This window comes from Oryctolagus cuniculus, chromosome 12 (assembly GCF_964237555.1).
Source record: "Oryctolagus cuniculus chromosome 12, mOryCun1.1, whole genome shotgun sequence".
Lineage (NCBI taxonomy): Eukaryota > Metazoa > Chordata > Mammalia > Lagomorpha > Leporidae > Oryctolagus > Oryctolagus cuniculus.
Genome location: NC_091443.1, coordinates 108316554 through 108343602, shown reverse-complemented (window position 1 = coordinate 108343602; position 27049 = coordinate 108316554). Strand labels below are relative to the sequence as shown.

Genomic DNA, 27049 nt, shown 5'->3' with positions numbered 1-27049 from the left:
TCTCGGGCCAGGAGCGTTTATTTTTACTTTCTCTTGTAGCTCCTTGTGGAGGACCCACGCGCTCTCCGCTGAACGCCAGGGTGTGGGCCCCAGCTCCCGAAGACCGTGCACCTGCCCACACCGCCTCCCCCTCCCCCTCCGGGGGTCCGGTGAGGATCCAGGGGCTTGCCTGGCCCTGTCCACCCTGCCGGCTATGCAGATGATGTGGACACAGGCCCAGGGACAGACACAAACACCACGCAGCCGTCCGAGCTGCCGAAGCACCGTTTATCCAGGCTCTGCAGAGCCAAGTGCCCCCCACCGCCGTACCCCCAGTCCTCAGGCAGGAGCAAGTGCTGACCCTGGCCTGAGCCCCTCCACATTCCTCACCCAGCCCGCCGGGGCCACCTACCCATGGTTGCCCAAGGTGGGGTCCTGTGAGGCTCACAGCCCTGGGGCTCTGTCAGTCCTGGCTAGCTCAGCACCACATTTAAATAGTGCCTTTGCAATCCCTTAAATAAGCCCACCCCCAGCGCCCGCCCACTGCCCCTCAATATATTATTCTATTGGTGAAGCCTCCTAGAGAATAGGGGCTCTGCTGCCAGCTGCCCCCCCCCCCCAGGGAGCTCTCCCTGCACCCCAGGGCGGAGAAAGGGGCGGCCAGGGCTGGGCAGAAAAACCGGGAGCCACCTCTCTCCTCCCTGCCAGTGTGGCGGCCAGTGTCATACGTGACCTACCCAAGGTCACACACTCGGGGGAGGTCACTCTGGTGTTGACGGCCCCTCCCAGCTCCCTGCGGTTTGCCCGGGCTTGGCGTGAGCTGGGGAGATTCCAGCACCAGACTCCGCTCCATTTGGGACCCCCGGGGACCTGCAGCGCCCTGCACGCCTGGTGTCTCCAGTCTCTGCTGCTCGGGGCTGCTCAGACAGCGCCGGGGCATGGGAGCCCTGGGCCTGGGGGTGTGGGCGAGCCCGTCCCTGGCCTGGTCAGCTTCAGGGCCCGGGCCAGGCCTCACACCCAGTACTGGCCGTTCTTGAGGGCAGGGTTTGGTGTCTGGCAGAACTGCAGCAGCTCTGGGTCCGCCTGGCCCCCCGGCGGGGGCCCCTGGCCCGGCACGGCCAGGAGCGGGATGGCCTGGCCCGGCTCCACCTTGCGGAAGGTCTCGGTGTCGCCGGCCAGGCCGTTGCGGGGCTTGGCAGCGAGGACCTGGACGTCGTGCTTGCCCGTCTTGTTGCGCTTGCGGAGGTAGAAGAGCAGCGGCAGGATGAGTGCCAGCAGCAGCAGGACGAGGCACAGGGGAACAATGATGCTGAACATGTTGTCCTGCACGAAGCCCAGGAAGCCGCCCCGGGCCACCGCGGGCACCGGGCTGGACGCCGCGGGGCCTGGCTGCCCCGTGGGCGGGCCGCGGCCCGGCCCTCCAGCTTCTGTCCGAGCAGCCTCGGGGACCCTGAGCAGGAAGGCGCGGTAGGACCGGGCAGCGTCATAAGGCTCCGTGGCAAAGTCCAGCGAGGCCACGGCAGGTGGGACGCCCGGCGCCCACAGCTCCAGCGTGAGGCTGTCGCCGGCGGGGCCCGGGGACCTGGCTATCTCCAGCCCCAGCCGCCCGTCCTGAAGGTCTTGCTGTGTGAACTGCTCCACGGGCTCCGTCTTGGCTTGTGCCACACGCACCACGCGGCCGTGCCGGGGCCCCTCCAGGAGCCGGAAGCGGGGTACACTGCCGGTGCGGTTGGCCAGCTCGCTGGCATCCAGCACGGCGGGGTCCAGGCGCAGGGTGGCTCCCTGGGGCCAAGGCCCCGCCGCCCCCACACGCAGCAGCGCCCTCACGGTCACGTTCACCATGGCCGACGCGTTGACCCCCCGGGCCTGGGCCAGCACGGCAAAGTGATCATGGGGGGAGGAGAAGTTGGTGAAAGCGAAGACCACGTCCCCCTGGTCCACCTGGCGCTGGCTGAAGGCTGAGGCTGGCTGGCCGGCCACCAGCAGGTGCCCGTGCTGCGGCGCCTGGGTCAGGGAGTAAGCTGCGTCCGGCTCCTCCCGGTCTGACACCGCCTGGAGCTGCTGCCGGCTCAGGGTGGAGCGGCCCAGGGCCTGGGGCACCTCCAGGGGTGCTCGCAGCTGCACCTCCATGGCGGACGGCAACACGTCCACGGACAGGGACACGGGCAGGGGCGGGCTGGCCCCGTCAGACACGCTCAGCTGGAAGACGCCCGCCACGCTGCTCCCGTTGGCCACAAAGGCCAGCCGCCCTGCGTCCACGTCCGCCTGTGAGAAGCGGGTCACGGGCCCCGGGCCGCCCCCTGCCAGGCTCAGGAATCCATTGCGGGGCGCCCGCTGCACCTGGTACTCCACCTCCCCTGGGGCCGAGTCCGGGTCCACCACGCTCAGCTGGGCCCGGGAGATGGGGGCGCGGGAGCCGCGGGTGAGCCGGAGCGGCACGGAGGCCTGGGGCTGCGGCGGCCGCTCATTCACGTCGCGCACGGTGATGGGGAAGGCCTCGGAGGTGTGCGGCCCGGCCACGGCCGCCCCCGCCGGCCCCTGCAGGTGGGCGCGGAAGCGGAAGCCGTCCTGCTGCGTGCCGCTGCCTCCGTGGGCATACAGCAGCTGCCCCGCGGCCAGCTGGGACTGCAGGAAGTGGGGCTGCCCGGCGTGCAGCGGCTCCTGGGACAGCAGGAGCTGGCCCCGGGTGGGGAACTGCGTGACCTGGAAGAGCACGTCATACTCGGGGCGCTGGGTGGACGGAACGCTGGCCAGGAAGTTGGATGCGTCCAGGGCGGCCACTGTGATCCTGGCCTGCTGGCCCTCGGGGACCCAGAGACCTGGGGGCAGGACACAGGCTATGAAAGTCCAGCCCACCAGGGTGAGGGCCCTCGGCCTGGGGTCCCCTGGGCAAGGCTGTGCCGCCCCTTGTACCAGGCACCCTGGGGTGGGGCTCAGGGTCCCCGGGAGACCAGGGTGTCCCCTCCCCTGCAAGCCCCTCACACCACTCACCTTCATTCTTCCAGAGACGGCTGGCGCGCTGGGGACAGGCGGCTGCGAAAGACACGGTCACCGCCAGCGTGGCGGCCACGTCGGGGGCAGGGGGAGAGGACAGCCGGAGCTCGAGGGCGTCGTGGGCCTCCCAGAAGGGCTCTGGGGGCATCTCGTGCTCATACAGAACCTCCCCGGCGTATACCTGGAGGGAGACACCGGGGCTGGGGGTGGGCCGTGCCGCCCGTGGTGCCCAGGAACCCCTCCCTGGCTGGCACCGTCCCGGGAGCTTGGTCTCAGCAAGCTCTCAGTGCCCAGCCTGGCCCAGGCCGCGCCGCCCCGCCTGCCTCGCCAGCTCAGCGGCCACTGTGAGGCGAGCAGGTGGCAGTGAGGAGCCGGCTCTCAACCCTGCGCATCGGCTCCAGGCCAAGCCTCTGGGCCATCCACGCGCCCGTCCGCATGGAGCGATGCCTTGGGGCGTGCCGCTTCCAATGCCCCCCTCTCTCCTCCCCACGAAAGGGGCCACATCTTCCCCCTCGGAGACAGCTGCCCCCTCTTCTCTCTCCCTGCCGAGACCTCTCCCAGAGGGCACCGAGGGCTGCTGTCCCCAGACCCACGGCCTGGGCACGCAGCAGCACCCGGCGGCATCGCAGTGGGCTCCAGCACGGTCGCCCGGGTTCCCTCCTCCCCGCTAGTCCCAGCTCCTCCCCTACGTCTCCCAGCTTGGGGTTCTGGTTCTTGCCCGTTCAGGCCTGGGGCCCCAAATGCCAGCTCCCCAGCCCTGGCTCTCCCCGGACTCCCGACTCCGAGTCCACCGCGGGCTCCCTGCTGGCTGCTCCGTTCATCAGTGGCTCGGGCAGGGACCCCAGGGCCACCCAGCCCCTCGCTGCCTCCTGGCAATGGCTTCCTGGCTGTGTCCCAGCTCTGCCCCTACCCCACCCCCGCCCTGCAGTGCTTCTCCACACAGCAGCCACAGCAAGCCCCAAGGGAGGGGACTGTCACGGCAGTGGCCCTGTGGCTGGCCACATGGGTCCCGCGGCCCAGCTGGCCTGCATAGCAACGGCACACAGCGGCTCCTTAGGGCGGTCGGCACGTCACACACAGGGGAGCAGGCCGGTGGTGTGCTCTCCACACCTGACTTCCCTGACCTCAACTTCCAGAAACCGGGACACCTGCTCCCTGGCTGCCCAGCCCACAGCACTGTGGGACAGCACCCGACAGGGCCTCACGCAGCCCTGGCCTGCCCCCTCCTCCCTGTCTGCCACGTAGCCCCAGCCCAGCCTCCCCGGTGGCACGGACCGCTGGGCCCCCTGGTGGCCACACACTTTGGTCTGTCCCAAGACTGCAGGCTGGGGAGGGCGTGGCCAGCCCCTGGATGGGCGGCCCAGGACAAAGGGGAGGGGGCCAGGGAGGCTGGCCACAGCTGGCTTGCTCCAGGAGACTGGGGGTGCTGCTGGGGGAGACCAAGAAGCCTATTCCCTTCCCTGGTCAAAGCCCCCTGTGTCGGGCACAGGGTGGGGGCGGGACTTTCCAGGGAGTGCCTGTTGATGGGGTACTGCTGGAGGAGGGGAGGCAGGAGGGGGCCCTAGGGGTGGGCTTTGCCAGGACGGGACTTGGGGCAGTATCAGAGAGCTGAGGCTCTCAGGGGCAGTGAGGCCTGAGGCCCGGGACCCCTCCCCTCTCTCACCTCCCCCCCACGCCCGGCTCCCAGCAGGTGCATCAGGTGCCTGTCTGCTCTGCCTCCTCTGCCAGTCTGCAGGGACCCTCGCGGCACCTTCCGCACGACAAAGGGTCAATCCTTCTCCCCCGTCCCCAACCACTGGACAACCAGCACAGAGCGCCCGGGGGGCCAGCAGGCTGCCTCTACCCAGGCCGGAGTTCCGGTCTCCATGTGGGCCTCTGGGGACCACAGCTTTGCCCCAGGCTTGGATTCCTTAGCAGCCTCTGTCCCTGTTTGCTTCAGGGGTCCATTCTGCCTCTCCCTGGCGCCTGACCGGAGCTCAGACTGCCCCAGGCCCGACAGCTCCCCTGCCTCCCCCCTGCACGGCCCTCCGCAGCTGCCTGCTGCGGTCTCCAGGACCAGCAGTGGGCTCCTGCCACCCCGAGTTCCCGCCCAGCGCCCCCTCATGTCCTACAGCCTGGCAGTAGCTCCTGGGGGGCAGGGTGCCCAGAACCAGGGCAGCGGTGCGGGAGCCAGGGCCCTGGACCCGCACAGGGGGCCTTTGGGGGCAGCGCGGAGCCGGCGCTTACCTCTGCCTGTGTGAAGTTCACCAGGGCGTCCCCGGCGCTGCCCCGCCGGGAGTGGAGCAGCCGGCCCAGCTCGGGGCCAGCGAGCACTTCGAAGAGCAGTGTGTGCGGGTCGGCACCGGTGCTGGAGCTGGCCTTCAGGTTCCGGCTGCTGAGTGGCTGGACCGACCCTGCAGGGGGCGGGGGGAGCTGCTGTTAGCTTCCAGGCCGCGGCTGCCCCCCCCCCCCACGGTGGACACCGGCACGCAGACGACACACGGCGCAGTCCCACCTGGGCACACGGTCACCGTCCGGCTGCCGTCCAGTGAGAGCAGCGCCCGCTTCTGTGCCGTCACTCGGAAGAAGTGCCCGGGGGAGATGTGCTGGCCGTCCGACAGGGCGAAGTGGAAGCCGCCGTCCAGGGCACCTGCGGGTGGGCGGGAGGGCATGGAGCTGGGTCCTGCCGGCCCAGGCTGGTGTGCCCCCCTTCCGGGCCTCTCCCCGCCTTCCCCGCCCCGGGGGTCTGCACGGCGCCAGCACCCACCTGTGTGTGTGAAGAGTACCAGCCCCGCGTCCAGCTGTGCCTGTGAGAAGCTGTGCACCTCCGTGCCCGGCGCCGCCCGCAGCGCCACCCTCCCGTTGCTGGGCTGCTCAATGGCGTAGACCAGGTCCTGGGGCGCCGAGTCGCCGTCCGTGCCTCTGAGGGCCTCGGCGGGGATGGGCACGGTGGCCCCCTCCCACATCTGGGGACACAGGCCTGTGCAAGCTCTGGCCTCCAGGCCCAGGCCCCCGCCTTCCCACCAGCCTCCCTGTGTGTCCCTCAAGGCCACCTAGGGAGGCCCCGGGGGTCAGTACCCCAGCCTCCTCCTCTTCCACCCAGGCTTGGTCCTTCCCGGCTCTCCCGCAGGGCAGGGCTACCCCTCAGACTCTCCAAGGTGTGTGCAGCGGCCAGGCACGCCATAGGGATGGGCTGCCTGCCCGCTCGGGGTACCCAGACATGCCTCTACTGTGGCAGGGGGAGCAGAGGCCGTGTCTGGTCCACTGCCCGCAGCCCCCAGCCCAGAGGACCAGGCCTAGCAGTCACGTGCCCAGTGGGGTGCAGGGAGCTCCCCCTGGCCTCTCACTGCCAGTAGGGCAGCATCCTGTCCCCAGGGTCCTGCCGGGTCAGTGCATCGGGCCAGGGAGGGAGCTCCGGCATTCCTGGGCTCCAGCCTGGGCCAGAGGATGACCACAGTGCACGGCGGCGGGGCTTCAGGGCTGGGCTCAGGGAGCAGACACGGATGGACAGTGCCACCTGGTGGCCAAGCTGCCACACAGCAGCAGTCCTGGCTCGCGGTCCCAGGCCGACCCTTAGTTTGGGGCCTCAGCTCTGCTTCCCTCCAGGCTACCGAGCCACCACTCACAGGCATGTGCTAGGAGACTTCAAAAATCTCATGGAGGGGGCGGGTGGGTGTTGTGGTGCAGTGGGTTAAGTCCCCGCCTGGAGTGCCGGCATCCCATAACGCTGTAGCAGTTCGAGTCCCACCTGTTTCTGATTCCAGCTCCCTGCTAGTGCACCTGGGAGCTCATCAGAAGATGGCTCAGGGACTTGGGTCCCTGTCACCAGTGTGGGAAACCCTCCCGGCTTCAGCCTGGCCCAGCCCCAGCTGTTGCAGCCATTTGGGGGGTAAACCAGTGCGTGGGAGATCCGTCTCTCCTCCTCTCTCCGTAGCTCTGTCTTTCCAATGAATAACCCTTTTCTCTTTAAGGATGAGTTGTTTTGGTGCGTGTATTCTTCTTGTGACACGTTTCCATGCATGCTCTGGGGCCCCTAGCATGCCCAGCTTTGGCTTTCCTATTTTTTTTTTTTTTTGCACCCAAACAAGCTTGTCTCTTAACCCCACTTCCCCAGTCCTTCCTGAAGCACCCGGACCACCACCCAAGACTCGGTGCCTCAGGCCAGGAGGGGCCCCTGCAGCCCGCTCTACAGCCCCCAGCTCCCGCTGCCCCCGGCGTCCACACCCCAGAAGCTGGAATTCCCAGCCCTGCCCGTCCACTGCTGCCGCACGTGGGCTGAGTCAGCCACACCCTTCCGGCCCCCCGCTTTTCTGGCCATGGAGGACTCTGCCCCACTGAGGGTCCCCTGCTGGGGGGCGGGGGTAGGGAACCCAAGCCCCTGGGTTCTGGCCCTGAGCCACAGGAAACACCTGGTGCTGTGGGTGAGGCCACAGAGCCGCTCACAAGGCTGCCCCACACTCGGAAGTGGGCGGTCACCGAGGCCGCGCCCCTGCTCTGTGGTCTGTCTCCGGCACAAGGCTATACTTCTCCTTCCAGCAACCCCCCCCGGGGGGGGGGCACTGGCGGCATCTCTACTTTCCAGAGGCGGAAGCAGGGGTCTGGGGCCCCTCCCCTGGCGTGGAGACCGGGTGGCCCCGGGCAGCGCACTCACCTGTAGGCCCATGTTTGCCGTGAGAACAGGTGGCTGGTCGTTAACGGGCAGGACGGTGACGGTGACAGTGACTGGGTGGCTCTGGCGGCCCATCTCTGAGGCGTTAACCACCAGGACGAAGCTGTCCGTCGGCGTCTCGCTCCCGTCATGCACGTAGCGGATCTGCCGCTCCTCCACCTGCGGGTCGCCGGGACTGGTAATGACCCCCTGCATGTCTGGGACCTGTCCCCGGGGCTCACGCCCAGCCTGCAGACCCAGGGAGCCGCCCCCCGTCCCTGCCCTGCCACGCTCCCACCGGCCCCAGGCCATGCCCCAGCCACAGGCCACGCCCCACCGGCCCCAGGCCACGCCCCCGCTGACCCCAGGCCACGCCCCAGCCCCAGGCCACGCCCCACCGGCCCCAGGCCACGCCCCCGCCGGCCACACCCCGGCCCGTACCTCTCTCCAGGAGAAGGCCCCGAGAGGCCCCCCTTGAGGCCCGTCCTCCCTCTGCAGGGTCCCGTGGCGGGGCGGCACCAGCACCTGCAGCAGGAGGCCGGGCACCGAGGGGAAGTAAGGGCCGGTGACGCGGAGCAGCGGCGGGGCCAGGGTGTGGGCGCCGCCCTCGGCGACGCTGAAGTTTTGCGCCTCCAGCGGGATGGCCTTGGGCAGCACCTCCAGCTCCACGCGGACGCCCTCCAGCAGGGCGCCCAGGCCCGAGGCCACGTCCAGGGAGAAGGCGTCCTGCCAGGCCTCGGGGCGGGAGTGCAGGTACAGGACCCGGCCGGCGTCCACCGCCTCCTGAGAGAAGTTCTGCACGGGGTCCAGGCGGGGCGGGCTGCCAGGGGACACCTCCACCAGGTAGCCGGCCAGCGGGGGGCTCTTCACCGAGAACACGATGTCTGCCGGCGCCACGGCCTCCTGGGCTGCCTGGGGGACACAGGGCCGCGGGGACTCAAGGAGGGGCCATGGGCTGTTTCCACCTGTCGCTCTCTCCCTCCACTGGGGCTGACACAGGCAACAAGCAGACACGCACCACGCTCCCACCCACACAGACCGAGGGACACCCACAGGTCCACGACCACACTCTCATTGCACACGGACATCACACGCATGTGCGTGTGTGTGCACACACACTCAGCGCTCCTCCCTCACCCTGCCATTCCCATCCATGACCACCAGAGGGCGCAGCAGCCTTCTCAGAGGAGCCCACACTGCGGCAGACGGAGTCCACCCCGAAGGCTGCTGGGTGCTCCCTCGCCTGGTGGCCCAGCCCCTGGACGCCAAACACCACGTCCAAATTTGGGTTCCCGATTCTGTGCCTTTGCCTAGCACGTCCACTTTGCCTGGGAAGCCCCTCCCCACCCAGTCCTGGTCTGGAGGCACACACAGCCCCTAGGCGGATGCCCAAGCCCCCAGAAAACCCTGGGAACACATCACCCGTCCCTCTGCCCACCAGCCCCCAGCTGGGGAGCCCCGGAGGCCATGTCCCCAGTCCCCAGCACACAGTGCTCTCCGCCCCCGACCTCACCGCTAGGCGGTCGCGGGGGATCTCAGCGGCCTCTCCCTGGAAGACGTAGATCTTCTGGTGCCGCACCAGCCGCAGCGGGGGAGGGGGGCTCTCCAGGGCGATGGTCACGGGCAGCGTGGCCTCCGCCTGCACCGACCCCGCTTCCACCAAGAAGGTCAGGGCGTCGCGGGGGCTGAGGCTGCCGTTGTGTCTGTAGACCAGCGCCCCGTCCAGCACGTCCTGCTGGGAGAAGGCTCCGGTGGGCAGGCCCGCCCGCAGCAGCTGCCCCCAGCGAGGGCCGGCCGTGAGGACGTAGTGCACCTCGTCCCCACTGCGGATGTCCAGGTTGGTGTCCAGGCGGAGCGCAGCCGTGTCGAGGGTGCCCTGGCCGCCCTGCGGCACCAGGAGGCCGGAGCCGTTGGCCACGCGGAGGTAGGGCTCCGAGGCCTGCACCTCCAGCACCGCCGTGGCCTGGTGCTGCCCGTCAGACACCTGCAGCTGCAGCCAGCCGTGGTCGGCGCCCGAGTGCAGGAACAGGACCCGGCCCCTGCGCAGGTCCTCTTGGGTGAAGCGGTAGATGGGTCGTGAGGGCTCGTCGGCGGCCACAATGCTGCCAAACAGGAGGTCCTTGCGGGTCAGCACGAGCTGGGCATCCGAGAAGCCCGAGTCGGCGTCGCTGAAGGCCACGTCGTCGGTGGTCAGCAGGCGCTGGCCGCCCCGGGCCACGTGGAACACGCGGCTGACGGTCTGCACGGGCGCGTGGTCGTTGACGGGCTGCACGGCCACGCGGAGCACGCCGCGTACCTCCTCCCAGCCCGAGGCGCCGGCACCGCTGCCCTCGCCCTGGCGCGTGGCCACGAAAGGGACGTCGTCCTCTGTGGTCTCGGAGCCATCGTGCTGGTAGACCAGCCGGCCGCGCAGCAGGTCCTCGTTGGTGAACGCCGTCACGTCCGCGCCCGCGCCCGCGCCCGCGGCCCCGCGCCAGGCCAGGCGCCCGTGGCGCGGCCGCTCCACCACCTCGAACAGGTAGCCGGTGCCCTGCAGGCTGCGCACGAACAGGTGGTCGGCCGACAGCACGGCCTCGCCGCCCTCGGCCACGGGCAGCAGCACGTTGGTGAGCACGGGCGCGTCGGGGTCGCCGCCGATGTGGATGGGGAAGGTGTAGACGGGCGACGCGTGCGGCGCGGCGGTCACTCGGAAGCGGAAGGAGTCCTCGGCCGCCTCGGAGGCGCGGGCCGCCGCCTCGTAGGTGACGCGGCCGGCCCGCAGGTCGTCCTGGGAGAAGCCCTGGCCGTCGGAGAGCCTGGCGCCCTGCAGCTGCAGGTTCCCTCTCCTGGGCGCCTGGACTAGCTCGTAGTGGAAGGCGGCGGCGGCGGGGCCCTCCTCCTCCTCCAGGGCGGCCTCCAGGTGTGCCTCGGTGAGCGCTTCCGGCTGGGCGTTGCGCGTGTGCAGCGGCCCCAGCCGCCGCATCCACACCCGCGCCGGCTGCACCGTCACGGGGAAGGAGAGGTTGCTCAGGCTCTCCTGGCCCACCTGCACCTCCAGGGCCAGGTCCTCGGTGGTGTCAGCGTCGTGGCGCCGCGGGTCGGTGCTCAGGTAGCGCACGCGGCCCTGCTCCACGTCGTGCTGGTGGAAGGCGCGCGTGGCCCGCCACTCGGTGCCCTCCAGCCCGCCCGCGCCGCGCCTCTGCACCTCGCCGAGCCGCAGGGCGCCCGTGACGCGGAAAAGCACGCTCACGTCCTGCCCCACGGCGTTGGTGTCCACCGAGAGGTTGGCGGGCAGCAGCGGCGCGGCCGAGCCCTGCGCCAGGTGCAGCCCGGTGCTGTGGCGCACGCGGATGACCGGCCGCACGGCCACCACCCGCAGCGTGGCCGGCGGGCCGGCCTGCAGCCCGTCGCTGACCCGCAGCGTGAGGTCCTGCGCGGGGCCGCCGCGGTGCACGTAGGCCACGCCGCCCGCCTCCAGCTCGCGGCAGGAGAACTCGGCGGCCGGCTGGCCCGGCGCATCCCGCCGCTCCACCGGGAGGCCGCCGGCCGGGGCGCCGAGGAGCTGGAAGGTGAGGCCGTCGCAGGCCGAGTCCGGGTCGTAGGCCTGGACGACGTCGGGCCCCAGCGGCTTCTGCGTGTGCTCCAGCAGCACCATGCGGTCGCCGTGCGGGAAGACGACGCGGGGCGGGTCGTTGACGGGGTCGACGCGCACGGGCAGCACGTACGTCTGGCCCCTGCGCAAGCAGGAAGGCACGGGCGCGCGCGCCGTCACCGACACCTCCAGCACCAGCTGGTCGGCGGGCGCCTCGGAGCCGTCGTGCACGAAGCGTGCCTTGCGGTTCACCACGTCCAGGAGCGTGAACATCTTCCGCGCCCGCGCGCCCGGGACGTCCAGCTGCAGCTCGCCGTGCCGCGGCCCCCGGCTCACGCTGAACAGCACCTGGGACCTGCGCAGCTCGGCCTGGGTCAGGTCCAGCGTGGGCTGCAGGTGCCGCCCCTCGAGCCAGGCCGTGCCGCCCTCGGCCACCACCAGGGGGCTCACGGTCAGCAGCTGCGTGAAGTTGGCGAACACCGGCGGCAGCCCCGGCTCTGGCGCGCACGGCTCTGGCAGCTGCGCGGCCGGCCAGGCCTCGGGAGCCAAGGTGGACAGCGCTTCGTAGGGGCTGTAAACGTCCTCTTCGTACTCGTCCTCCTCGTCCAGCCTGCAGCCGGCCGCCATGCCGCGGGTCAGCAGGGCCTCCCGCAGCCCGTACCGCTGCCCGTTGATGCTCAGGTCCTCCAGGCACCCCAGCAGGGAGGCGTCGGCCGGCCCCGGCGCCAGGCCCAGGCGGTGCTCCCGGAGGTGTCGCGAGGCCTCTGCGTCCAGCCCCCCGAGGAGGAGGCCGCCTCGGGGCTCCAGGGAGCTGAGCATCCCGCGGTTGGAGGTGCGCGTGGGGTACTGGTCCACGGAGATCTCCAGCCGCTGGCCGTCAAGGTGGACGCTGACCTCGTGGGGCTGCCCGTCGGCCACGGGCACGCTGTTGTGCAGCAGCATGGTGCCCTGGCTCCTCTCGACCACGGCGCGCAGGTGGCCCTCGAAGACGTCCACGTAGATGAATTCCCCCGGCTGGCCCCCAGCCTGGAAGGCCAGGGGTGCGTGGCGGCTGCGCGTGGTCAGCGTGAATGCCAGGCTGCTGCGGTCCCGCGTGCTCCAGGCGGGGAAGGTGGCCAGCGAGCCGGGCCCCGGGAAGCCCAGCGCCACGTCGGCACCGGCCGAGACCTCCTCAGCACAGCCCTCGGGCACGTCTGGCGTCAGCGGCCGCAGGAGGCTGCGCCCGTTGAGGGTGGCTTCGAGCAGGCAGCCGCGCAGGGGCCGGCTGGCACCCAGCAGGTAGGGCAGGCTCAGGCTCCCGGCGCCGCCCACGAACAGCCCATAGGGGACCTCCAGGGGGGCTCCCGGCATGGGGGCGGAGGTGTTCAGGTGTCCGTCCACGGACAGCGTGGCCCAGTCATCCGACACAGCCAGCACCACCGTGTGGGGCTCGGAGTCGCTGAGCAGGGGCTCTGCCGGGGTCTGCAGCCTCAGCTCCTCCTGGCCCAGGGTGAGTCTGACCTGGGGGGGAGACGGGGCAGGTGTGGGGGTGGGCACAGCACCCCCAGCCTATCACTTCCCCTACGAAAGCTTTGGGGTCCCCAGGCAAAAGGCACATGCCTCTCTGTTTGTCCTCCTGCCACCTACCTACTCATCCCCCAAACACACAGACCCCAAACCATGTCAGCTCTGGCTGGACCCGGGTGGGAGTGGGCACTCCAGAGACCTCCACGTGAATCAGGTGTGATCCCTGGCCCCGGAGGAACCGACACACAGAGAGAACCACCCGGAATACAGAACATTCTATCCCTGCATCAGTGGGTACTAGGGTCCCCCCGACAAGAACAAAGTCCCCTGGGTTCCCCGAAGGCAGTGGGGCTCCCTGTTCAGGGGTGGGGAGCTGGCCAGGTGCTCTGTCTTTTAAGGCAAAGATCCCTGGCCCAGGGTGGGGTGGGGACGCTGGTGCCAGAGAGACCTTGGGTGTCCGGCTCCCACAGGCAGAGCATGAGAACAGAGCACAAAGGCACTGCCCCCCAGGCTGTACCTAGCTGTGTCCAACAGTGATCCCTGGTGGCAGTGAAAAGCAATGGCAGCAGCAGGTGGATCAGCCCTTGGTCCTCCTCCCCACTTGGGTGTGGGAGCAGAGGGCTCCCCTAAACTTGGACTAAGATTCTGGGTTCTCAAAATGTCCATGAGCTCTCTGCTTCTGTCTCTCTACCTCCCCAATAAATAAATGCATATTATTTAAATAAAAATGAGGCAGTCGTGGCTGTCTGCTACCATTGTGGTAACTGGTACAGTGCCAGAGGAATGCTTGGGGGCAGTGGGAGCTCAGGCGAACCCCAGTGCCAGGTGGGGGAAGCTGCAGTTAGGCAGTGCAGGGGACGGGCATGGCCGGCCGGGGCCTGGGTCCCGGCACAGAGGGCCTGAGGGGTTGTGTGAACGGAGGTGCTAGGGGGCTGGTGGGTAGGGGCAGCTGGTGAGGGATGCACACGTCCTGGGGTGCTGCTGGCCACCCAACAGGGGAGAACTTGAGACTCCAAGGAGACCTGCACCAACTCCAGGCGGGTGCCATTCAAGGAGAGGGGGACCCCGGCCCTGGCCCCGGGGGGCGGTCACTGACCTGCAGGCGGCCGGAGTGGAGCTGCAGCAGCAGGTGGTCGGCCTGGCCGGCGGCCAGCAGCAGCAGGGCTTCAGGCTGTGCGGTGGAGAAGCGCAGCTTCAGGTTGATGTCGGTCAGGGCTGTGGCCACAGGCACCTCCAGGTGGCTCTCACCGAAGAAGGAGGCTGTGGGGGGAGGGGGCATGGTCAAGACCCAGGCCCAGCCCTGCAGAGGGTGAGGAGCTACAGAAGGAGAGACCCACCCATGTGGGTCTCTCAGCCTCAGGCTGATTCTAGCGCCAGGTCTGGCCTCGTCTTGTGTCCAGCCTAGATGTGGCCTCCAAGGCCAGGCCCCGAAATTCCCAGAAACTCAGACCTCCCACTCTTGAGGTTCCTGGGGCCAGCGGCCTCTTGGGTCTGGCCACTCCCTGGCCCAAAGGGACGGGGTCCAGGGGAGTTGCCCCAGCCCGGGCCAGTCCCTGCTCGGCTTCCTCCCAAGTGCACCAAGGGCTCTGGGGCAACGCTGGCCATGCCACGCCCCAGCCCCACGGGCCGACAGAGGGCCCGCCCATGCCTGCTTTGCTCCCGGGCCACGGGTGTGGGGGTGGCAGCTTCCCTGCCATGGGGCGAGGGCTTGAGGCCAGGTGGAGACCACGTGCAGGGCAGCCCCCAAACGGGCCCAGACTTCCTGCATGGCCCCCGCTATTGCTTCCTGCTGGGGACTATTAACAGTCTCCAGGGAGGCGCCAGATCCGGCCCCATCGTGCCCCTCGGCCAAGCAGCCAGGGACGACAGCTGACTTCCCACTGCTCCCAGAGGAGCTGGGGCTGGCGACGAGGCCCAGGCCGAGGGGGGATGCTTCCTTCTGTCTCTTATGGCTGCCTTGACCAAGCAGGCCTCCGAGCTGCGCCCACTTCTGGTCTGTTTGCAGAGATTAGAGCCAAACAGACCTGGGCCTCTGCCCAGACACATCCAGGGCGTGTGTGCGTGTGTGCGTAGGAAGGGTGGGAGATGGGAACAGGTTACACAGCGCCCCACCCCCACGTGGCTTCCCTTAAGCCCCCTGCCCCTCTCCCCAACCCCGTAGCACGCCCGGCTGACAGCCTGGAGAGGGACTTTTACACCTGCCAGGATGCCTGACCCGGCCTCAGCCATGGCAGGGGTCCGAGACGTGTCCACCCCGAGGGCAGCCACAGCACGGTGGTGGGGTCCATGGCACACCCCGACCCCAAAGATAGAGACGCCACCAAGTGGGGAGCAGTGGCTCACGACAGCTGGCACGAGCTGATGGCTGCATCTCCGAGAATCCTGTGAGGCAGCTGACAGCCCCTTGGTGAGAACATGTCTATTGTGGAGAAGCAGGTGTTAGGGGTTGGGGCTCTAAGCCCCCCGTGTGGAGGGGACCCCGCCCTCGGCTGCGGTGAACGGGTAAACCCGTTGGGGCAGGCTGTGGGCCGGGCAGAAGTGAGGCACACGGCCACCCCGCCACCTGCCCCAGCCCCTGCCGTGGGAGAGCCCAGACGTCTGTTTGGCTACAGTGGGAGGGGCAGGAAGCGGAGGTACTTTCCAGAGAGCTGGGGTCTGAATGGGCCCATTGAGGGGCCGGGCGGGAGGAGCTCACACAGGCCGCCTTGTGCAGCCCCTCATCGCTGGCCACGGCGCTGGAAACTGACGGCCCGGCGGCCCGGCTCGCTGCGTCCCGACTCAGCACAGCACCCACAACCCTTGTCCTGGAGGTGGGGGCGGTGGGAGAGGAGGTATAGGATAAAGACGTAATGAGCTACCAATCCCAGAGTTCTTCTTGGAGGAGGGCGATGAGGCTCAGAGAAACTGGCAGGGCACACAGGTCCCCCCGGGTGGGGCAGAGGAGGGCGTCTGACCCCTGGAGGCTCTGGGCTACGTGACCACAGAGAAGAGAGGGGAAGGTAGCACAGGCAGGGCCAGGCCCAGCGGCTTGATGGGAGCCCTGGGGCGTGGGGGGAGAGGCCAGACACCAGCCCAGACCTGCAGCAGCTCTGTGGGTGGCCGGCTGGGCCCAGTTCTGGCCTCAGTGTCCCCATCCTATAAATGGGTGTTCCCTTCACCCTTTTTCCCGAGCGTTTGTGCAGGTTAGTCCTGGAGACACCCCTCGGGGTGGGGGGGCGGGGCTGACGGGCAGGTGTGTGCCCAGGGCGGCGGACATGTGTATCTGTGTGTGTGCGGCCGCTGCGGTGGGGCGTGGGTTTACGTAAGGCTGTGTATGTGTGTGTGTGTGCGTGTGTGGGCTGGGAGCCGGCAGCACAGAGCCGCGATTGTGCCCGGGCCTGCCCGCCGTGGCTCCGTGAAAGGGGCCGTGTGTTCCTGGAGGGCTGTATTGGAGGTGAGGTCCTCCCAGCTCCCGCCCTGCCTGCCCTGAGCAGGGCGCACTGTCTGGGCCTGGGGGTGAGGGGCGGGCCGGGGGAGGCTCCCCTTCCGAGACCTAGGGCTGCGGGCACAGGAACAGCTTGCGGTCCTTGCCCATCCCCTCCTCAGATGGGCAGATAAAGCCGGGCAGAGCTCCCCAGCGAGCCCCCTCAGGGGCAGGGAGGCACCGGGAGGGGCACCCAAGCCCAAGGCCGGCTCCCACCCCCACCCTAGGGTCCCCTTGCAGGCAGCAGCTCTGTGCCTTAGGCTCCCTGCCCGCTAGGGTCTGGGCAGGGTCAAGGTCCCCACACCTGCACACCCTGCTCTGTGGGAGTCCTCGGGCCCCAGGGGCCGGCCAGCTCCCATCAGGCACTGGGCTTCCACTGTCCAGATGGACGGACGGGGCTCCAGGAGGGAAGTAACTCGTCGGGGAGCAGCCCCGCCGCGGGGCACTGGACGGATCCCTGTGCACCCTGCTTCCACCACATTCCCGGGAGCCCGGGGTGTGCGTCACGGGCAGCAGCATTCCTGGGCGTCTGCTCCTGCCTGACTTTATAAGGGAGAAAGTGCGGGAGCCGGAGCCGCTGGGCAGACCTGGGCACGTGCGTGCGTGTGGGGAGGGGCCCCGGGATGGAGCAGGAGGAGACAGGTGGGCAGGGAGGGGAGCAGGGGCCCACGCTCATTCATTCAATCGCAGAGGCGGTAAGGAAGAAAGGAGGGTGGTGTGGCGAGGGGGAGGCGACCCGGGAGAACAGGGGCCGGACCGCAACCCCCGAAGGAGGCCCAGAACCCATGAGCCACGGAGAACGTCGGGGCTGGGGTGCATGGGAGCCTGCCTTGGGGTCTGGCCAGGCAGTGGGAGGGGCAGGGCTTCCAGGCTGAATGGCTGTCCTTTGTGCCCGCAGGGTTGGGCCCGGGGCCCTGCCCCAGCCGCCGGCCCTCCCCTGGCATAGTCAAGGGACCACCAAGCCCCTTGCTGCCCCATCTCCACCCCAGCAGCCATCCCAAGGCCCCCCGAAGCTCAGCCATCTCCCTCATCGCCACCATCAAAGGGGAGGGTTACAGAGACAGGCTTAGGCCGACCAGAGACCCCCGCACGGCCTGACCCAGTGACGCTGCCACCTGGGAGCCACTCTCTAGCCGTGGGACACCAGGCCTGGTGGCTCTGCAGACCCCACCCCGCTGAGCACCCCAGAGATCTCCGCCACCGGGGGTCTCCTCGCCTGGGGTCCTGGGCCTTTCGCTAGATGCCCTTGTGGTCCCGAGCAAGGCCTTGAGGCCAGGGCAGGAGACCGGTTTCTGCAGCTACTGCTGACCCTGACCCTGGGACCCCCAGGAGACGGGTGGGGTGAACTCGGGCCACAGCCGCCTTAGGGTGTCCCAGCACAGAGGAAGCGGAGGAAGTGAGCAGGGTCCACCCAGGCCGGAGGGCAGGGTCGGGAGGACGCAGCTCAATGGAGCCTTTGTGGCGGCTCCAGCTCCTGGCCGCGGAGGGTGGGAGGGTGGGGCGGCTGCCGAGGGAGCAGCTCCGAGGGCTTCCCCGCCCCCGGAGTTTCCTCCTCGCCCTGGGAGGGACGGAATTCCAGGCCCTCTTCTGCACCCCTGACCCCCCACTTTCTTGGCCCCAGGGGCTGTGGGGACCCTCGCTTCAGTGGTTCTGGGAGGGAAGAGAAAGGGTGAGAAAGCCCAGCCCTAGAGGGGTCCCTAAGAGGAGCCCTCATCTCGCAGTGAGGAAGCGGAGGCTGAGAGGGGCAGTCCCCTGCGCCAGGGCCTCCCGGGGAGCAGTGGCAGAGCCCACACGGAAACCCCGCGGCGGCAGTGGGGGAGAGTGTACCGCGTGTGCGCACGCAGGAGGGAGGGGTGTTTGGCTGCTGGGTGTGAACCGGAAGTGGAGCATCTGCCACTGGCTCCTGCAGCCCAGCCTGGAAGACACACTTTCTCCTTTGTCCCCTGGGGTCCCTCTGTCAGGGCGGGGTTGGGGTGGGAGTGGGAGGGAGCAGCCTGCTTTCCATGGCCGCTGCTGCGTGGGGCCAGCTGGGGGCAGGGCTCAGCCTCCTACTGGAGCCTACCGGTGATGGCTCACTCCAGACACGGGTGACAAGAGCCAGCCCTGCCCACTGGGGCTTGGGGGGGCAGGGCATGGGGAGGCTGGGGGTCTGGGCTCTACCAGCGGCGGGACGCTGCCCCCAGGAGGCCCTCTCCTGGCAGGGTCCGGTGCCAGGGACCCGCTTGCTGCCCTCTGAGAGACTCCTGTAGCTCAGGGGCTGTGGCATGAGAGGGCGCAGGGGTCAGAGCTGCCAGGAGGCTGTCCTGGGGCCTCCCAGGCCTGGCGGGCTGGGTCTGGGGACAGGGGCCGTGCAAACCAGGTAGGGAGGAGAGGAGGCCACGGCTGCTGGCCTGCATGGCGGCGAGGACCTGAAGTCCGGCGCTCCCTGCCCTGGGCAGCGGCTGGGAGAAACCCGCAGACAGCAGTGCCCCACACGCAGGGCAGATGTCTGGGTCAGGGGTTACCGCCCCGCTCCCTAACGCACACGCATCCTCTCTCCGGCCTCGGTTTCCCATCTGCGAGGGGGAGCTGGCTGGGGAGACTGACCCACACTTGGGTTCTGGCCAGCTGTAGAAAGCTGTGGGCGCCCCCGTGGGTGCAGCTGAGCTGCTGGTGTAAATGGCCACAGGCCTGGCCAGGCTGGAGGCTCCAGAGGACAGGACCCACGGCGCGTGTTCCCAGCGCAGGGCAGCTGCGCCCCAGGAGGCCCCCGTCGGAAGGGCTTTCTGGTGGGCGAGGGGCCCGGAAGCGGCTCCCGGCACTGGTGGGCTTACGGGTAGCCCTCTCCTCCTGGCCCAGCCCTGCCAGCACCCCCCTGCCCGTGCCTCTGCACACCTGTTCTTCCAGCCTTTCTGCTGACACGGCACATCCCTGCCAGTGGCTGGCCACGCCAGGACCCCCCGCAGGACCCCAGGTCCATCACAAGCCACGCTCGCTGCACAGGAAGCCCTCTCCCCTGGGTCCTCGCCCTCCTCCGTCTACGAGGCAGGGGTCACCAGGGACCCCATCAGTCTCCTCCCTGCCTGGAAGCTTTCGGTGTCTCCAGACTGCTCCAGGGTGGGGCCTGTGCCCTCTGGAGCAGCAGCAGGGCCACCCACTGACCTCCCACCCTGCCTGCAGCCCCTTCTCTCTGGGGAGTGGACGGACACCTCTACCAGTCCTGATACAATGCAGCCTCGCGGGGTGGCTCCCAACGACAGCCCCCTCTTCGGCCGCACCTGCGAGCTGGCCCCAGCCCTCGCCACTGGGTCGGACCTCCAAGGCCCCTGTGCTCAGAGGCTAGGGGCTGGACACAAGGGCCAGGGAGGGGTGGAGGACCGCCCTGGCCCTGGCGACAAAGTCCGGTGCTTGTTTTTAAAGAAAATAGAATCCAAGCCCTATTTATAGCGCAGTCGCTGCGGAGACACGGGTTTGAGGCTGTGCAGGCTCCTGCCGCGGAGGCAGGGGTGGGGGCGGGGCCATTCCCAGGCCCCCTGTGCCCCTGTGCAGCCCCCAAGGAAGTGCCTGTGGGATCCACATTCCCTGCCGCAGGATGCAGCCTGCCTCTGGGCACGGAGGGGATGCGGGTGGAAAATTTCTCTCGCACTTGGTCCCTAGGGCCCAGAGTCCCTGTGGGAATGGGCAGAGGTGAGGATCTGTTATGTCTACAAGGGGGCAGCTGCAGAATGCACTTGGGAATGACCATGGGGACAAGAGACAGTGTGGAAGACAACAGTGGGCCAGAGAGACAGGGACGGGAGGGACGGGGGACAGAGGGGAAAGGGGTGGGGGAGAAAGAGATTGAGATAATCAGAGAGATCAGAAGACAGCGATGGAGACAGGGTGTTGCCCGGGGGACCCTCTAAGCAGCGGGAGCCGGCAGCATCAGGGAAAGCCGGGGCCTGGGCCCCAGAAAGCCATCACCGCAGACCAGGCTGGGTGGGAGAGGCCGTGCCGGAGGCGGGGCAGGAGGGCGGGAGTCAGGCGTCTCTGTGGTCTCCCCACGGAAGGCCAGGCTCGCCCACCTGCAGGCGGAAGTCCCAGTGGACAGAGCCTGTGCAGTCAGACGTGGGCATCGGGGCCCCTAAGGGCTGCCTTGGGCACAGGGGGAGAGGGGCAGGGCCCGTGGGGACAGGCTGAGGCTGCTGCCAACCCCGTTCAGACCCCCTGGTCGAGCTGGCCGGGGCTGTGCAGCCTGGAGCCTGTGTCACGGAGCCAGAGCCACCACCGGTGACTCAGACGGTTAAAAAAGGCGCAGCTCCCAGCGGTGACTCAACTTGGAGGGGCTGGGTGGGTCGAGCTGGTACAAGATGGGGTGGTCTGGGTTTATTTTTGGCAGGGCGGGGCCAGAGCCTGGGTGGAAGACGGGCGCGGGGGCTGGAGGCCAGCCCTGCCCTCATCCCCGGAGAGCCCCGGGCTCGGGGCCAGCCTCGAGAAGCGGTTTTCCAACCTTGGAGCTCCAGGAGGCAGCACTGCCTACTGCTCTGCCCGGCCCAGGCCCAGGCCACCTGGCGAGTGCACTGGGACCAGCACCTCCGCTCTGCTCCTCAGCGCTGGCCTGGGAGACTGAGGACCCCCTTGCAGGCTGCCCAGGCTCCAGTCCCTACAGCGTCTCTGCTGCCGAGTTGGAGGGCCAGACCCTCCAGAGACCTCCCCTGCAGGGACTCAGCTGGGCCCCAGACAGGAGACGAGCAGCACATGGGCCCCAGATGCCCGGAGACAGCGGCTCAGCAGGGAGACGGCTGGGATGCGGTTAGCACATCCGGGGAGCTGGCGGGAGCAGCGCCTTCCGGGGCGGGGGTGAAGGCAGAAGGCAGCCGCACGGTGGGATCTCAGCCTGGCCAGCGCCTCATCCCCAGGGTCCCCCTGTGTCACCGCCCGGGATGCTCACTCCAGTCTGCAGCTGTCACTGAACACTCATTCCTTCCCCTGACTCGGATCTTTCTTTTTTCTTTTCTTTTCTTTTTTTTTTTTTTGACAGGCAGAGTTAGTGAGAGAGAGACAGGAGACAGAGACAAAGGTCTTCCCTCCGTTGGTTCACTCCCCAAATGACCACTACAGCTGGCGCTGCACTGATCCGAAGGCAGGAGCCAGGTGCTTCTTCCTGGTCTCCCATGGGGTGCAGGGCCCAAGCACTTGGGCCATCCTCCACTGCACTCCCGGGCCACAGCAGAGAGCTGGACTGGAAGAGGAGCAACCAGGACTAGAACCCGGGGTGCCGGCACCGCAGGCAGAGGATTAGCCTAGTGAGCCGCGGCGCCGGTCTGGATCTATCTTTCAACACAGGCCTCTGGCACCCCTAGCACCCACGCCAGGCTCCTCACCTCCCTCAGTCCGGATCTCTGCTCCTCGTGATGCAGCCACCGCAGCTTATCACGAGTGGTGAGGACAGCCCCGTGGCAGCTCCGGCAGTTGAGCCATTTCCTGCCCCCAGCCCCAGCCCCCAGCCCTACCTCCAGGGAGGGGCCCGGAGGGGTTGGGAAAGACAGGCGTTTGGGCTTCCACCCCCATCAAAGGGCCAGGTACCCGCTCATTCTACGCCTCTGGAGCCTCACATGGCTGGTAGGCTCCGTCCTGGGGGCTGTGAGGCTTGGGGGAAGCAGCCCTGGGGTGGGGGCTGGCAGACAGACGACCCCCCCTGGGAGCCACCCTCTCCTTTTCAACATCACACGGCCCACACAGACCCTCTTGCAGGCCTGGGAGCAGACACTCACCGGGCACCACTGCTGGGCTGTGCACCTGCTCTAGCCCCAGCCCTGGGAGGGGCATGCGTTACTCTCCCCCACTTGACAGGGGAGCAGAGTGAGGCTCAGAAATGGCCAGTCGCTGGCTCCAGGCCAGGCAGAGAGCAGTGGGTGGAATCAACCCTGGACCCTCCAGCGTCACGTCGCCAGCCCGGCCCCTGCTCCCCACACAGGTCCCTGGCAGCTGAGGGCTCGGAGGAGGGGGCAGGGAGGCCGCTCCCTCCTAGAGGCTCGGAGACTCCTAAAAAGGGTGATTTGTTCCTTCCCTGCCCAGGGAGGGGAGCATGTGTGAGTCTGGGCCCGAGGCCGGCCTGGCGGGCGGCCAGCGGCAGGAGAGCTGGCGGCGGCTGTGCAGAGCCGAGTGGGGCGGGGAGGGGTGCGTGTCGTGGGAATCAGCGTCCTGGGGCCACTGATATTTATAGCTGCCCCCTCCTGAGATGTAGGCGGGAAGGAGTCGCTCTTAGGTGGGAACGGAAGTCGGTCTCCTCTCCCCTGCCCCTCTGGTTCCCTGGAGAGTGGACTGGCCCTGGCCCAGGCCCAGGCCCAGGCCCAGGCCCGTCCTGGCTGCGGAGCTGCGGGGCTGGGCCGGGAGAGGAGCTGTGTGTCCTGAGTTGGGGGTTTCCCCCAGGGCTGCCGGCTCGGGGGCGGAGTCTGCTGAACATGGCATGCATGTGCACACGTGTGTGCCTGTGCATGCAGATGTGTGCACACACACTCCTATCGGGTGTCAGACTTGGCAGCCACGGGCTAGCAGAGGCCAGGGGCCAGTGAGGGCCCCCCAGGCACCGTGCTGGGGCTGCAGGCTGGGGGAGGGGAGGGGTGGAGCAAAGGTGGCAGGGGGGCTCGTCAGCTGGCCCCAAGCCGTGGGGTCCCTCAGACATGGAGGCCGAAGTGTTAGGGTGGTCTAGAGAGGGGCACGGGCTGCAGGCAGGTGGCGCCATGAGCCCTTGCCCCCACAGATGCTCAGGTGGGTGCCCCTGGGACACGGTGGGGTGAGGACAAGGGGTCCAGCTCTACGGAGGACACTCCGCAGGGCCCTGGGCGACGGCCTCACTGGGATTCTTTGAAAGTCTGGACAACTTCGAGGCTTTTTTAGAAGCCTGAATGAGAACCACACCTTCCACAAAACGCTGATCCGGAAACTGCTCATCCGGGGAGCCGCGTGTGCGCAGGGGCGGAGCCCGCGTCCCAGCTCCTCCTCACCGGATCCCTGCCAAGCCCAGGGAGCCCTGCAGCCCTCCCCAGCCCAGCCCCCAGAGCAGCGGCTGGGATGTGTGTCCCCAGGAGCTGTGGGTCCTGTGGGCCAGGCAGCCCCTGGACCAGGGAGGAAGGACAATGGGCCTGCCCGGGAGCCACTGTGAGACCCGCGCACGTGTCATCCCCTCTCTGAGTCCAGGTCATTTCTAAACCATGGGTGGCGGGCATCCTGCAGTGAGCCCTGGTAGTGGCCTGGCTAAGGTACCCCGGGAGTGTGAGGACGGGAGTGGCAAGACCATAGCCTGTGTGCCCAAGGGACGACCTGAGGCCGCCCTGGCATTCTGCTGAGCCTCAGTTTCTGCATCTGTGAAATGGGGACGCGCCCTGACCGGCAGTGCTGCTGGGAGGCTGGTGCCCTGGGGGTCAGCACTCGGCGACCAGAGGAACCACCCTCCCCCTGTCTGGAGAGGCAGAGACGGCGGGGACCCCCACCCCACAGAGGATCCCCGTACAAGACTGGCCATACACAGTTAATGCAGTGGAGAATCAGCCGTATGGTTCAGCGAGTGACAGCGGTGAGTGGGAACCCGCCCCCAGCCTACACCTGCAGGGACTCCTCACTCCCGAAGGCACCACAGAGCCAGACACCCCCGGCTCATCTGGAAGGTTCCCGGAGAAGTGAAGAGAGAGGTTTCTCTCAAGCATGAAACCCAGGCACGGTTCTCACAGCACCCGTCCTCCAGGAACTTGAAGACCCCCGGGTACACACAGATTTCCAATCTTTCGGTACCAAAATAAACTTCTCTCTTAATTTCCTTTTCTAGTGACTTTTAAAAACCGTCCAGGCCAGCCCTCTGCTGTGGCCAGGGAGTGCAGTGGAGGATGGCCCAGGTGCTGCACCAGGCCCTGCACCCCATGGGAGACCAGGAAAAGCACCTGGCTCCTGGCTCCTGCCATCGGATCAGCGCGGTGCGCCAGCCGCGGCAACCATTGGAGGGTGAACCAACGGCAAAGGAAGACCTTTCTCTCTGTCTCTCTCTCTCACTGTCCACTCTATTAAAAAAAAAAAAAAAAAACCGCCCTGGTGTGCTGGGGTACAGAGGGGAGCTCAGTGGGGCCAGGAATGGGGGTGAGGGAGCAGGACCCAGCTCCGTGAGAGCGAGGCGGCAGCCACTGGGTGCTCCTGGTTCCAGCCCCCTCACGCACACACACGCACACACACAGGTCCCAGCCAGCACAGAGCCCCACATCTGTGAGCCCTCCCCAGCCCGCGCCTCCGGGCAGCACGCCCAGTTCTCAGCCTATACACTTCCTCTGGGAGCTCCCCACGTGCCCCATTCCCCTCCCGCCCAGCGCCAGCCGCCTGGCCCACCTGGCGCAGCCCACCCCCGGCCCCCTAGGCGGGCAGTGCTAAAAGGCCCTCTCTGTCCAGCCTGGGCGGGTGGGCGGGCGTCAGGAGGGGCTCTGTTATACTTGGTTCTAGAACAGGTCTTCCACAGTTCGGGTGGGCTGGGCCAAGGGGCCTGGCCCCTGCCCTGGCCCCAGGGACTGGGCCAGCACACACGTGTCTGTGTGGGCACAAGGTGGGGTCTGTCCCAGCACCGTGGGCCCCAAGCCCCCCTTGGAGGCAGCAGGGCCTTCCCAGGTTAACCTCTCACACCTGGTGCTCCTGCAGCCTTGCCTTCCGGGACCCCCTATCAGCTCAGAGGCCCTGCTGCCAGGGACTCCCACCTGTGGCTTTCTTTCAAGACAGGGAAGGGGGTGGGAGCTGCGGTCCCTGCATGCCCCGAGCATGCGTGGTTCAGTCTGTCCCAGTGGCCCAAGCCTAGTCCCCCCAGGCAGGACACGGCTCCCTCTTGGCAGGCCTGGGGGCTCTGCCTGGGCAGCCGGTGGCCTCTGTGGATCTCGGAGCACTGTCCTTGCTGTCCGGGGCCCCATCTGTACCGCTGTGGGGTTGGCCCGGACGGCTTCCCGGGGAGCTGGGCTCTGTGGTGGTCGTGTGTGCAGAGTGAGCACCCGGCGTGCCTCGCTCTAGTCAGGAGAACTGAGGGGCTGGGGTCTCCCTGGGGGAGGCAGGAGTGACACTGTCACTCTGTGCGAAGGCAGGGGGGGGGGTTGGATGCTGCTTCCTCCGCCTCCCCACTTCCAACGCCTGCCTAAGGCAGATGTTGGTTTATCGTTACAAACGCCCATAGGCGCCGTGCCACACTTCTGCTCTGAAGCCTTTTGGCGCCCTACGACCAACAGGGCACAGGCTGTGGGCTTCACTTACCATGTAAGGGCTCTGTGCTCAGCCCCACGCTCTCCCCGGCCTGTGCGCCAGGGGTGCCTCCCAGCTGGGCTGCGGTATTCCCATCTCAACCCCCACCTCGGTGGCCTTGCTCAGCCCCCAGCCCCCGCCCGCCCCACCTGCCAAGGCTGCCTTCGAGGACCTGACTGTCTCTTCTCTGCAGTTCTCACAGGCACCATTTAGTCATCGCTATTGGAGGTTGGGAGTTCAAGTTCAGCCCCTCCACTTCTGTGCACCCCTTGGTGCCCGGCACAAAGCTTGTTGCTGGCACTAACAAAGTAATGGAAGCCCAAACCTCTCTCCCGCAGCTGGGGTCCGCACTGGCCCACCTCGCAGGCACCACAAATGCCCCGAGGTCACAGAGGAGCAGGTCCCCGGGCAGGGGCAGGGAGCCTGGGGCAGCGGCCTGACTCACGCCTGTGAGCGGGGAGGGGTCCTCCCCTGAGTCACTTCCCTTCCGGGCACCTTGTGATGGCCACAAGGGCGGGCGGGCCCATCGCAGGGGCAGAAGGGTGTGGCCCGGGCCCTGGACAAAGTTGCTCTGGGGAATACGGAAAGCCACACGAGGCTGGTGGGGGACACACTTCCCAGGACATAACCAGAGCCGGCCTTGCCCAAGGAAGCAGGCACCAACGCGGGGACCCTGCAGTCTCTCTGCTGGGCTTGTCCTGCGCTGGGGACAGGCAGGTGTGGCAGGGCTCGTCTCTGGGAAGGTGTCAATGGGCGGCCCTGACTGTCGCCAACCAGGTCCTGTCAGAGGACAGCGCCAGGAACAGGACAAGGAAGGCCAAGCACCGGACAGACCCCCTGGGAAGGCAAGCGAGGGAGGAGGTGGAGGCTGAGGGCTCCCTGCTGGTTCCCGCCTCCTGCACAGCCCACTCCCCATTCCTGGCCAGGGGTTCTGAGGCTGGGGTGAGCACTTCTCAGCGTCACTGGGTGCCCTTTGGTCACTCTTGAGGTCACCCATGGTAGCCCCACTGGGTGTCTAGGACAAGCCGGTGAGCAGTGCCACGCCCTGGCCAGCCTCACTCCCAACTTCTGTCTCCTGGCCCCAAGCCCCACAGCCCGCAGTCCTGGGCTTTTTTGCTTGGCGTCCCGTGTCCACCCTACGGCTGACGTCTGGAGATCCCCGCAGTGGGGAGCAAGCAGCTTAGCCCCTTGACTCCCGAACCCAGGGGCGGCTTCTGCCCCTCTCCCCACACGCTGATGCGGGATCTCAAGCCCCTCACTCACCTGCGGCTGTGGGTCTGGCCCACATGGCCCAGGTCGAGGCCAGGGCCAAGGCCAGGGCCAGGGCGCGGGCCGGGGCCGGGGGCCGCGGGCCGGAGCGCATCGCGGCGGACTGGCGGACTGGCGAGCGAGGAGCGGCGGACGCGGCGCGGCGCTGCGAGGCGGGAGAGAGCCGAGGCGCGGGGCGAGCGCGGCGGCGGGGCGCGGGCGGGGTCGGGCGCCGCGGCGGGACCTCGCTCCTCGCTCGGGGGGCGGGGCGCGGGGCCGCGCGCTCGGGTTTCAGACTGGGGCTCCCGCGCCGCCCCCACCTCCGGACTTCTTAAAGGGCGCGTGCTGGGCTCCTGCGCCTGCTCCATCCGACCCAGGCTCCACCTTGGAAAGTTGGGACCAAGTCCCAGACGGGCCCAGGCCCGCTAAGTTCTGATCCCAG

The 27049-nt window shown here is 68.1% G+C and overlaps 1 protein-coding gene across 1 annotated transcript; it reads right to left on the bottom strand.

Annotated features, from left to right (window-relative positions):
- On the bottom strand, positions 1-27049 carry CSPG4 (chondroitin sulfate proteoglycan 4). The gene is made up of 10 exons (XM_051834579.2): positions 26623-27049; positions 13774-13937; positions 9114-12671; positions 8042-8512; positions 7604-7780; positions 5720-5918; positions 5468-5602; positions 5200-5366; positions 2971-3154; positions 1-2798 (listed from the first exon to the last, which is right to left on the bottom strand). The coding sequence occupies exons 1-10, from the start codon at positions 26720-26722 to the stop codon at positions 991-993; spliced, it is 6963 nt and encodes a 2320-aa protein (XP_051690539.2). The 5' UTR covers positions 26723-27049; the 3' UTR covers positions 1-990.

Excerpts from the sequence above, each read along its gene's own strand:
- CSPG4 (XM_051834579.2), bottom strand. The coding sequence starts at position 26,722 with ATGCGCTCCGGCCCGCGGCCCCCGGCCCCGGCCCGCGCCCTGGCCCTG. Across the intron at positions 3,155-5,199 it reads TGAACTTCACACAGGCAGAG|GTATACGCCGGGGAGGTTCT; the intron begins GTAAGCGCCGGC and ends GTCTCCCTCCAG. Across the intron at positions 2,799-2,970 it reads CCGTCTCTGGAAGAATGAAG|GTCTCTGGGTCCCCGAGGGC; the intron begins GTGAGTGGTGTG and ends TCCTGCCCCCAG.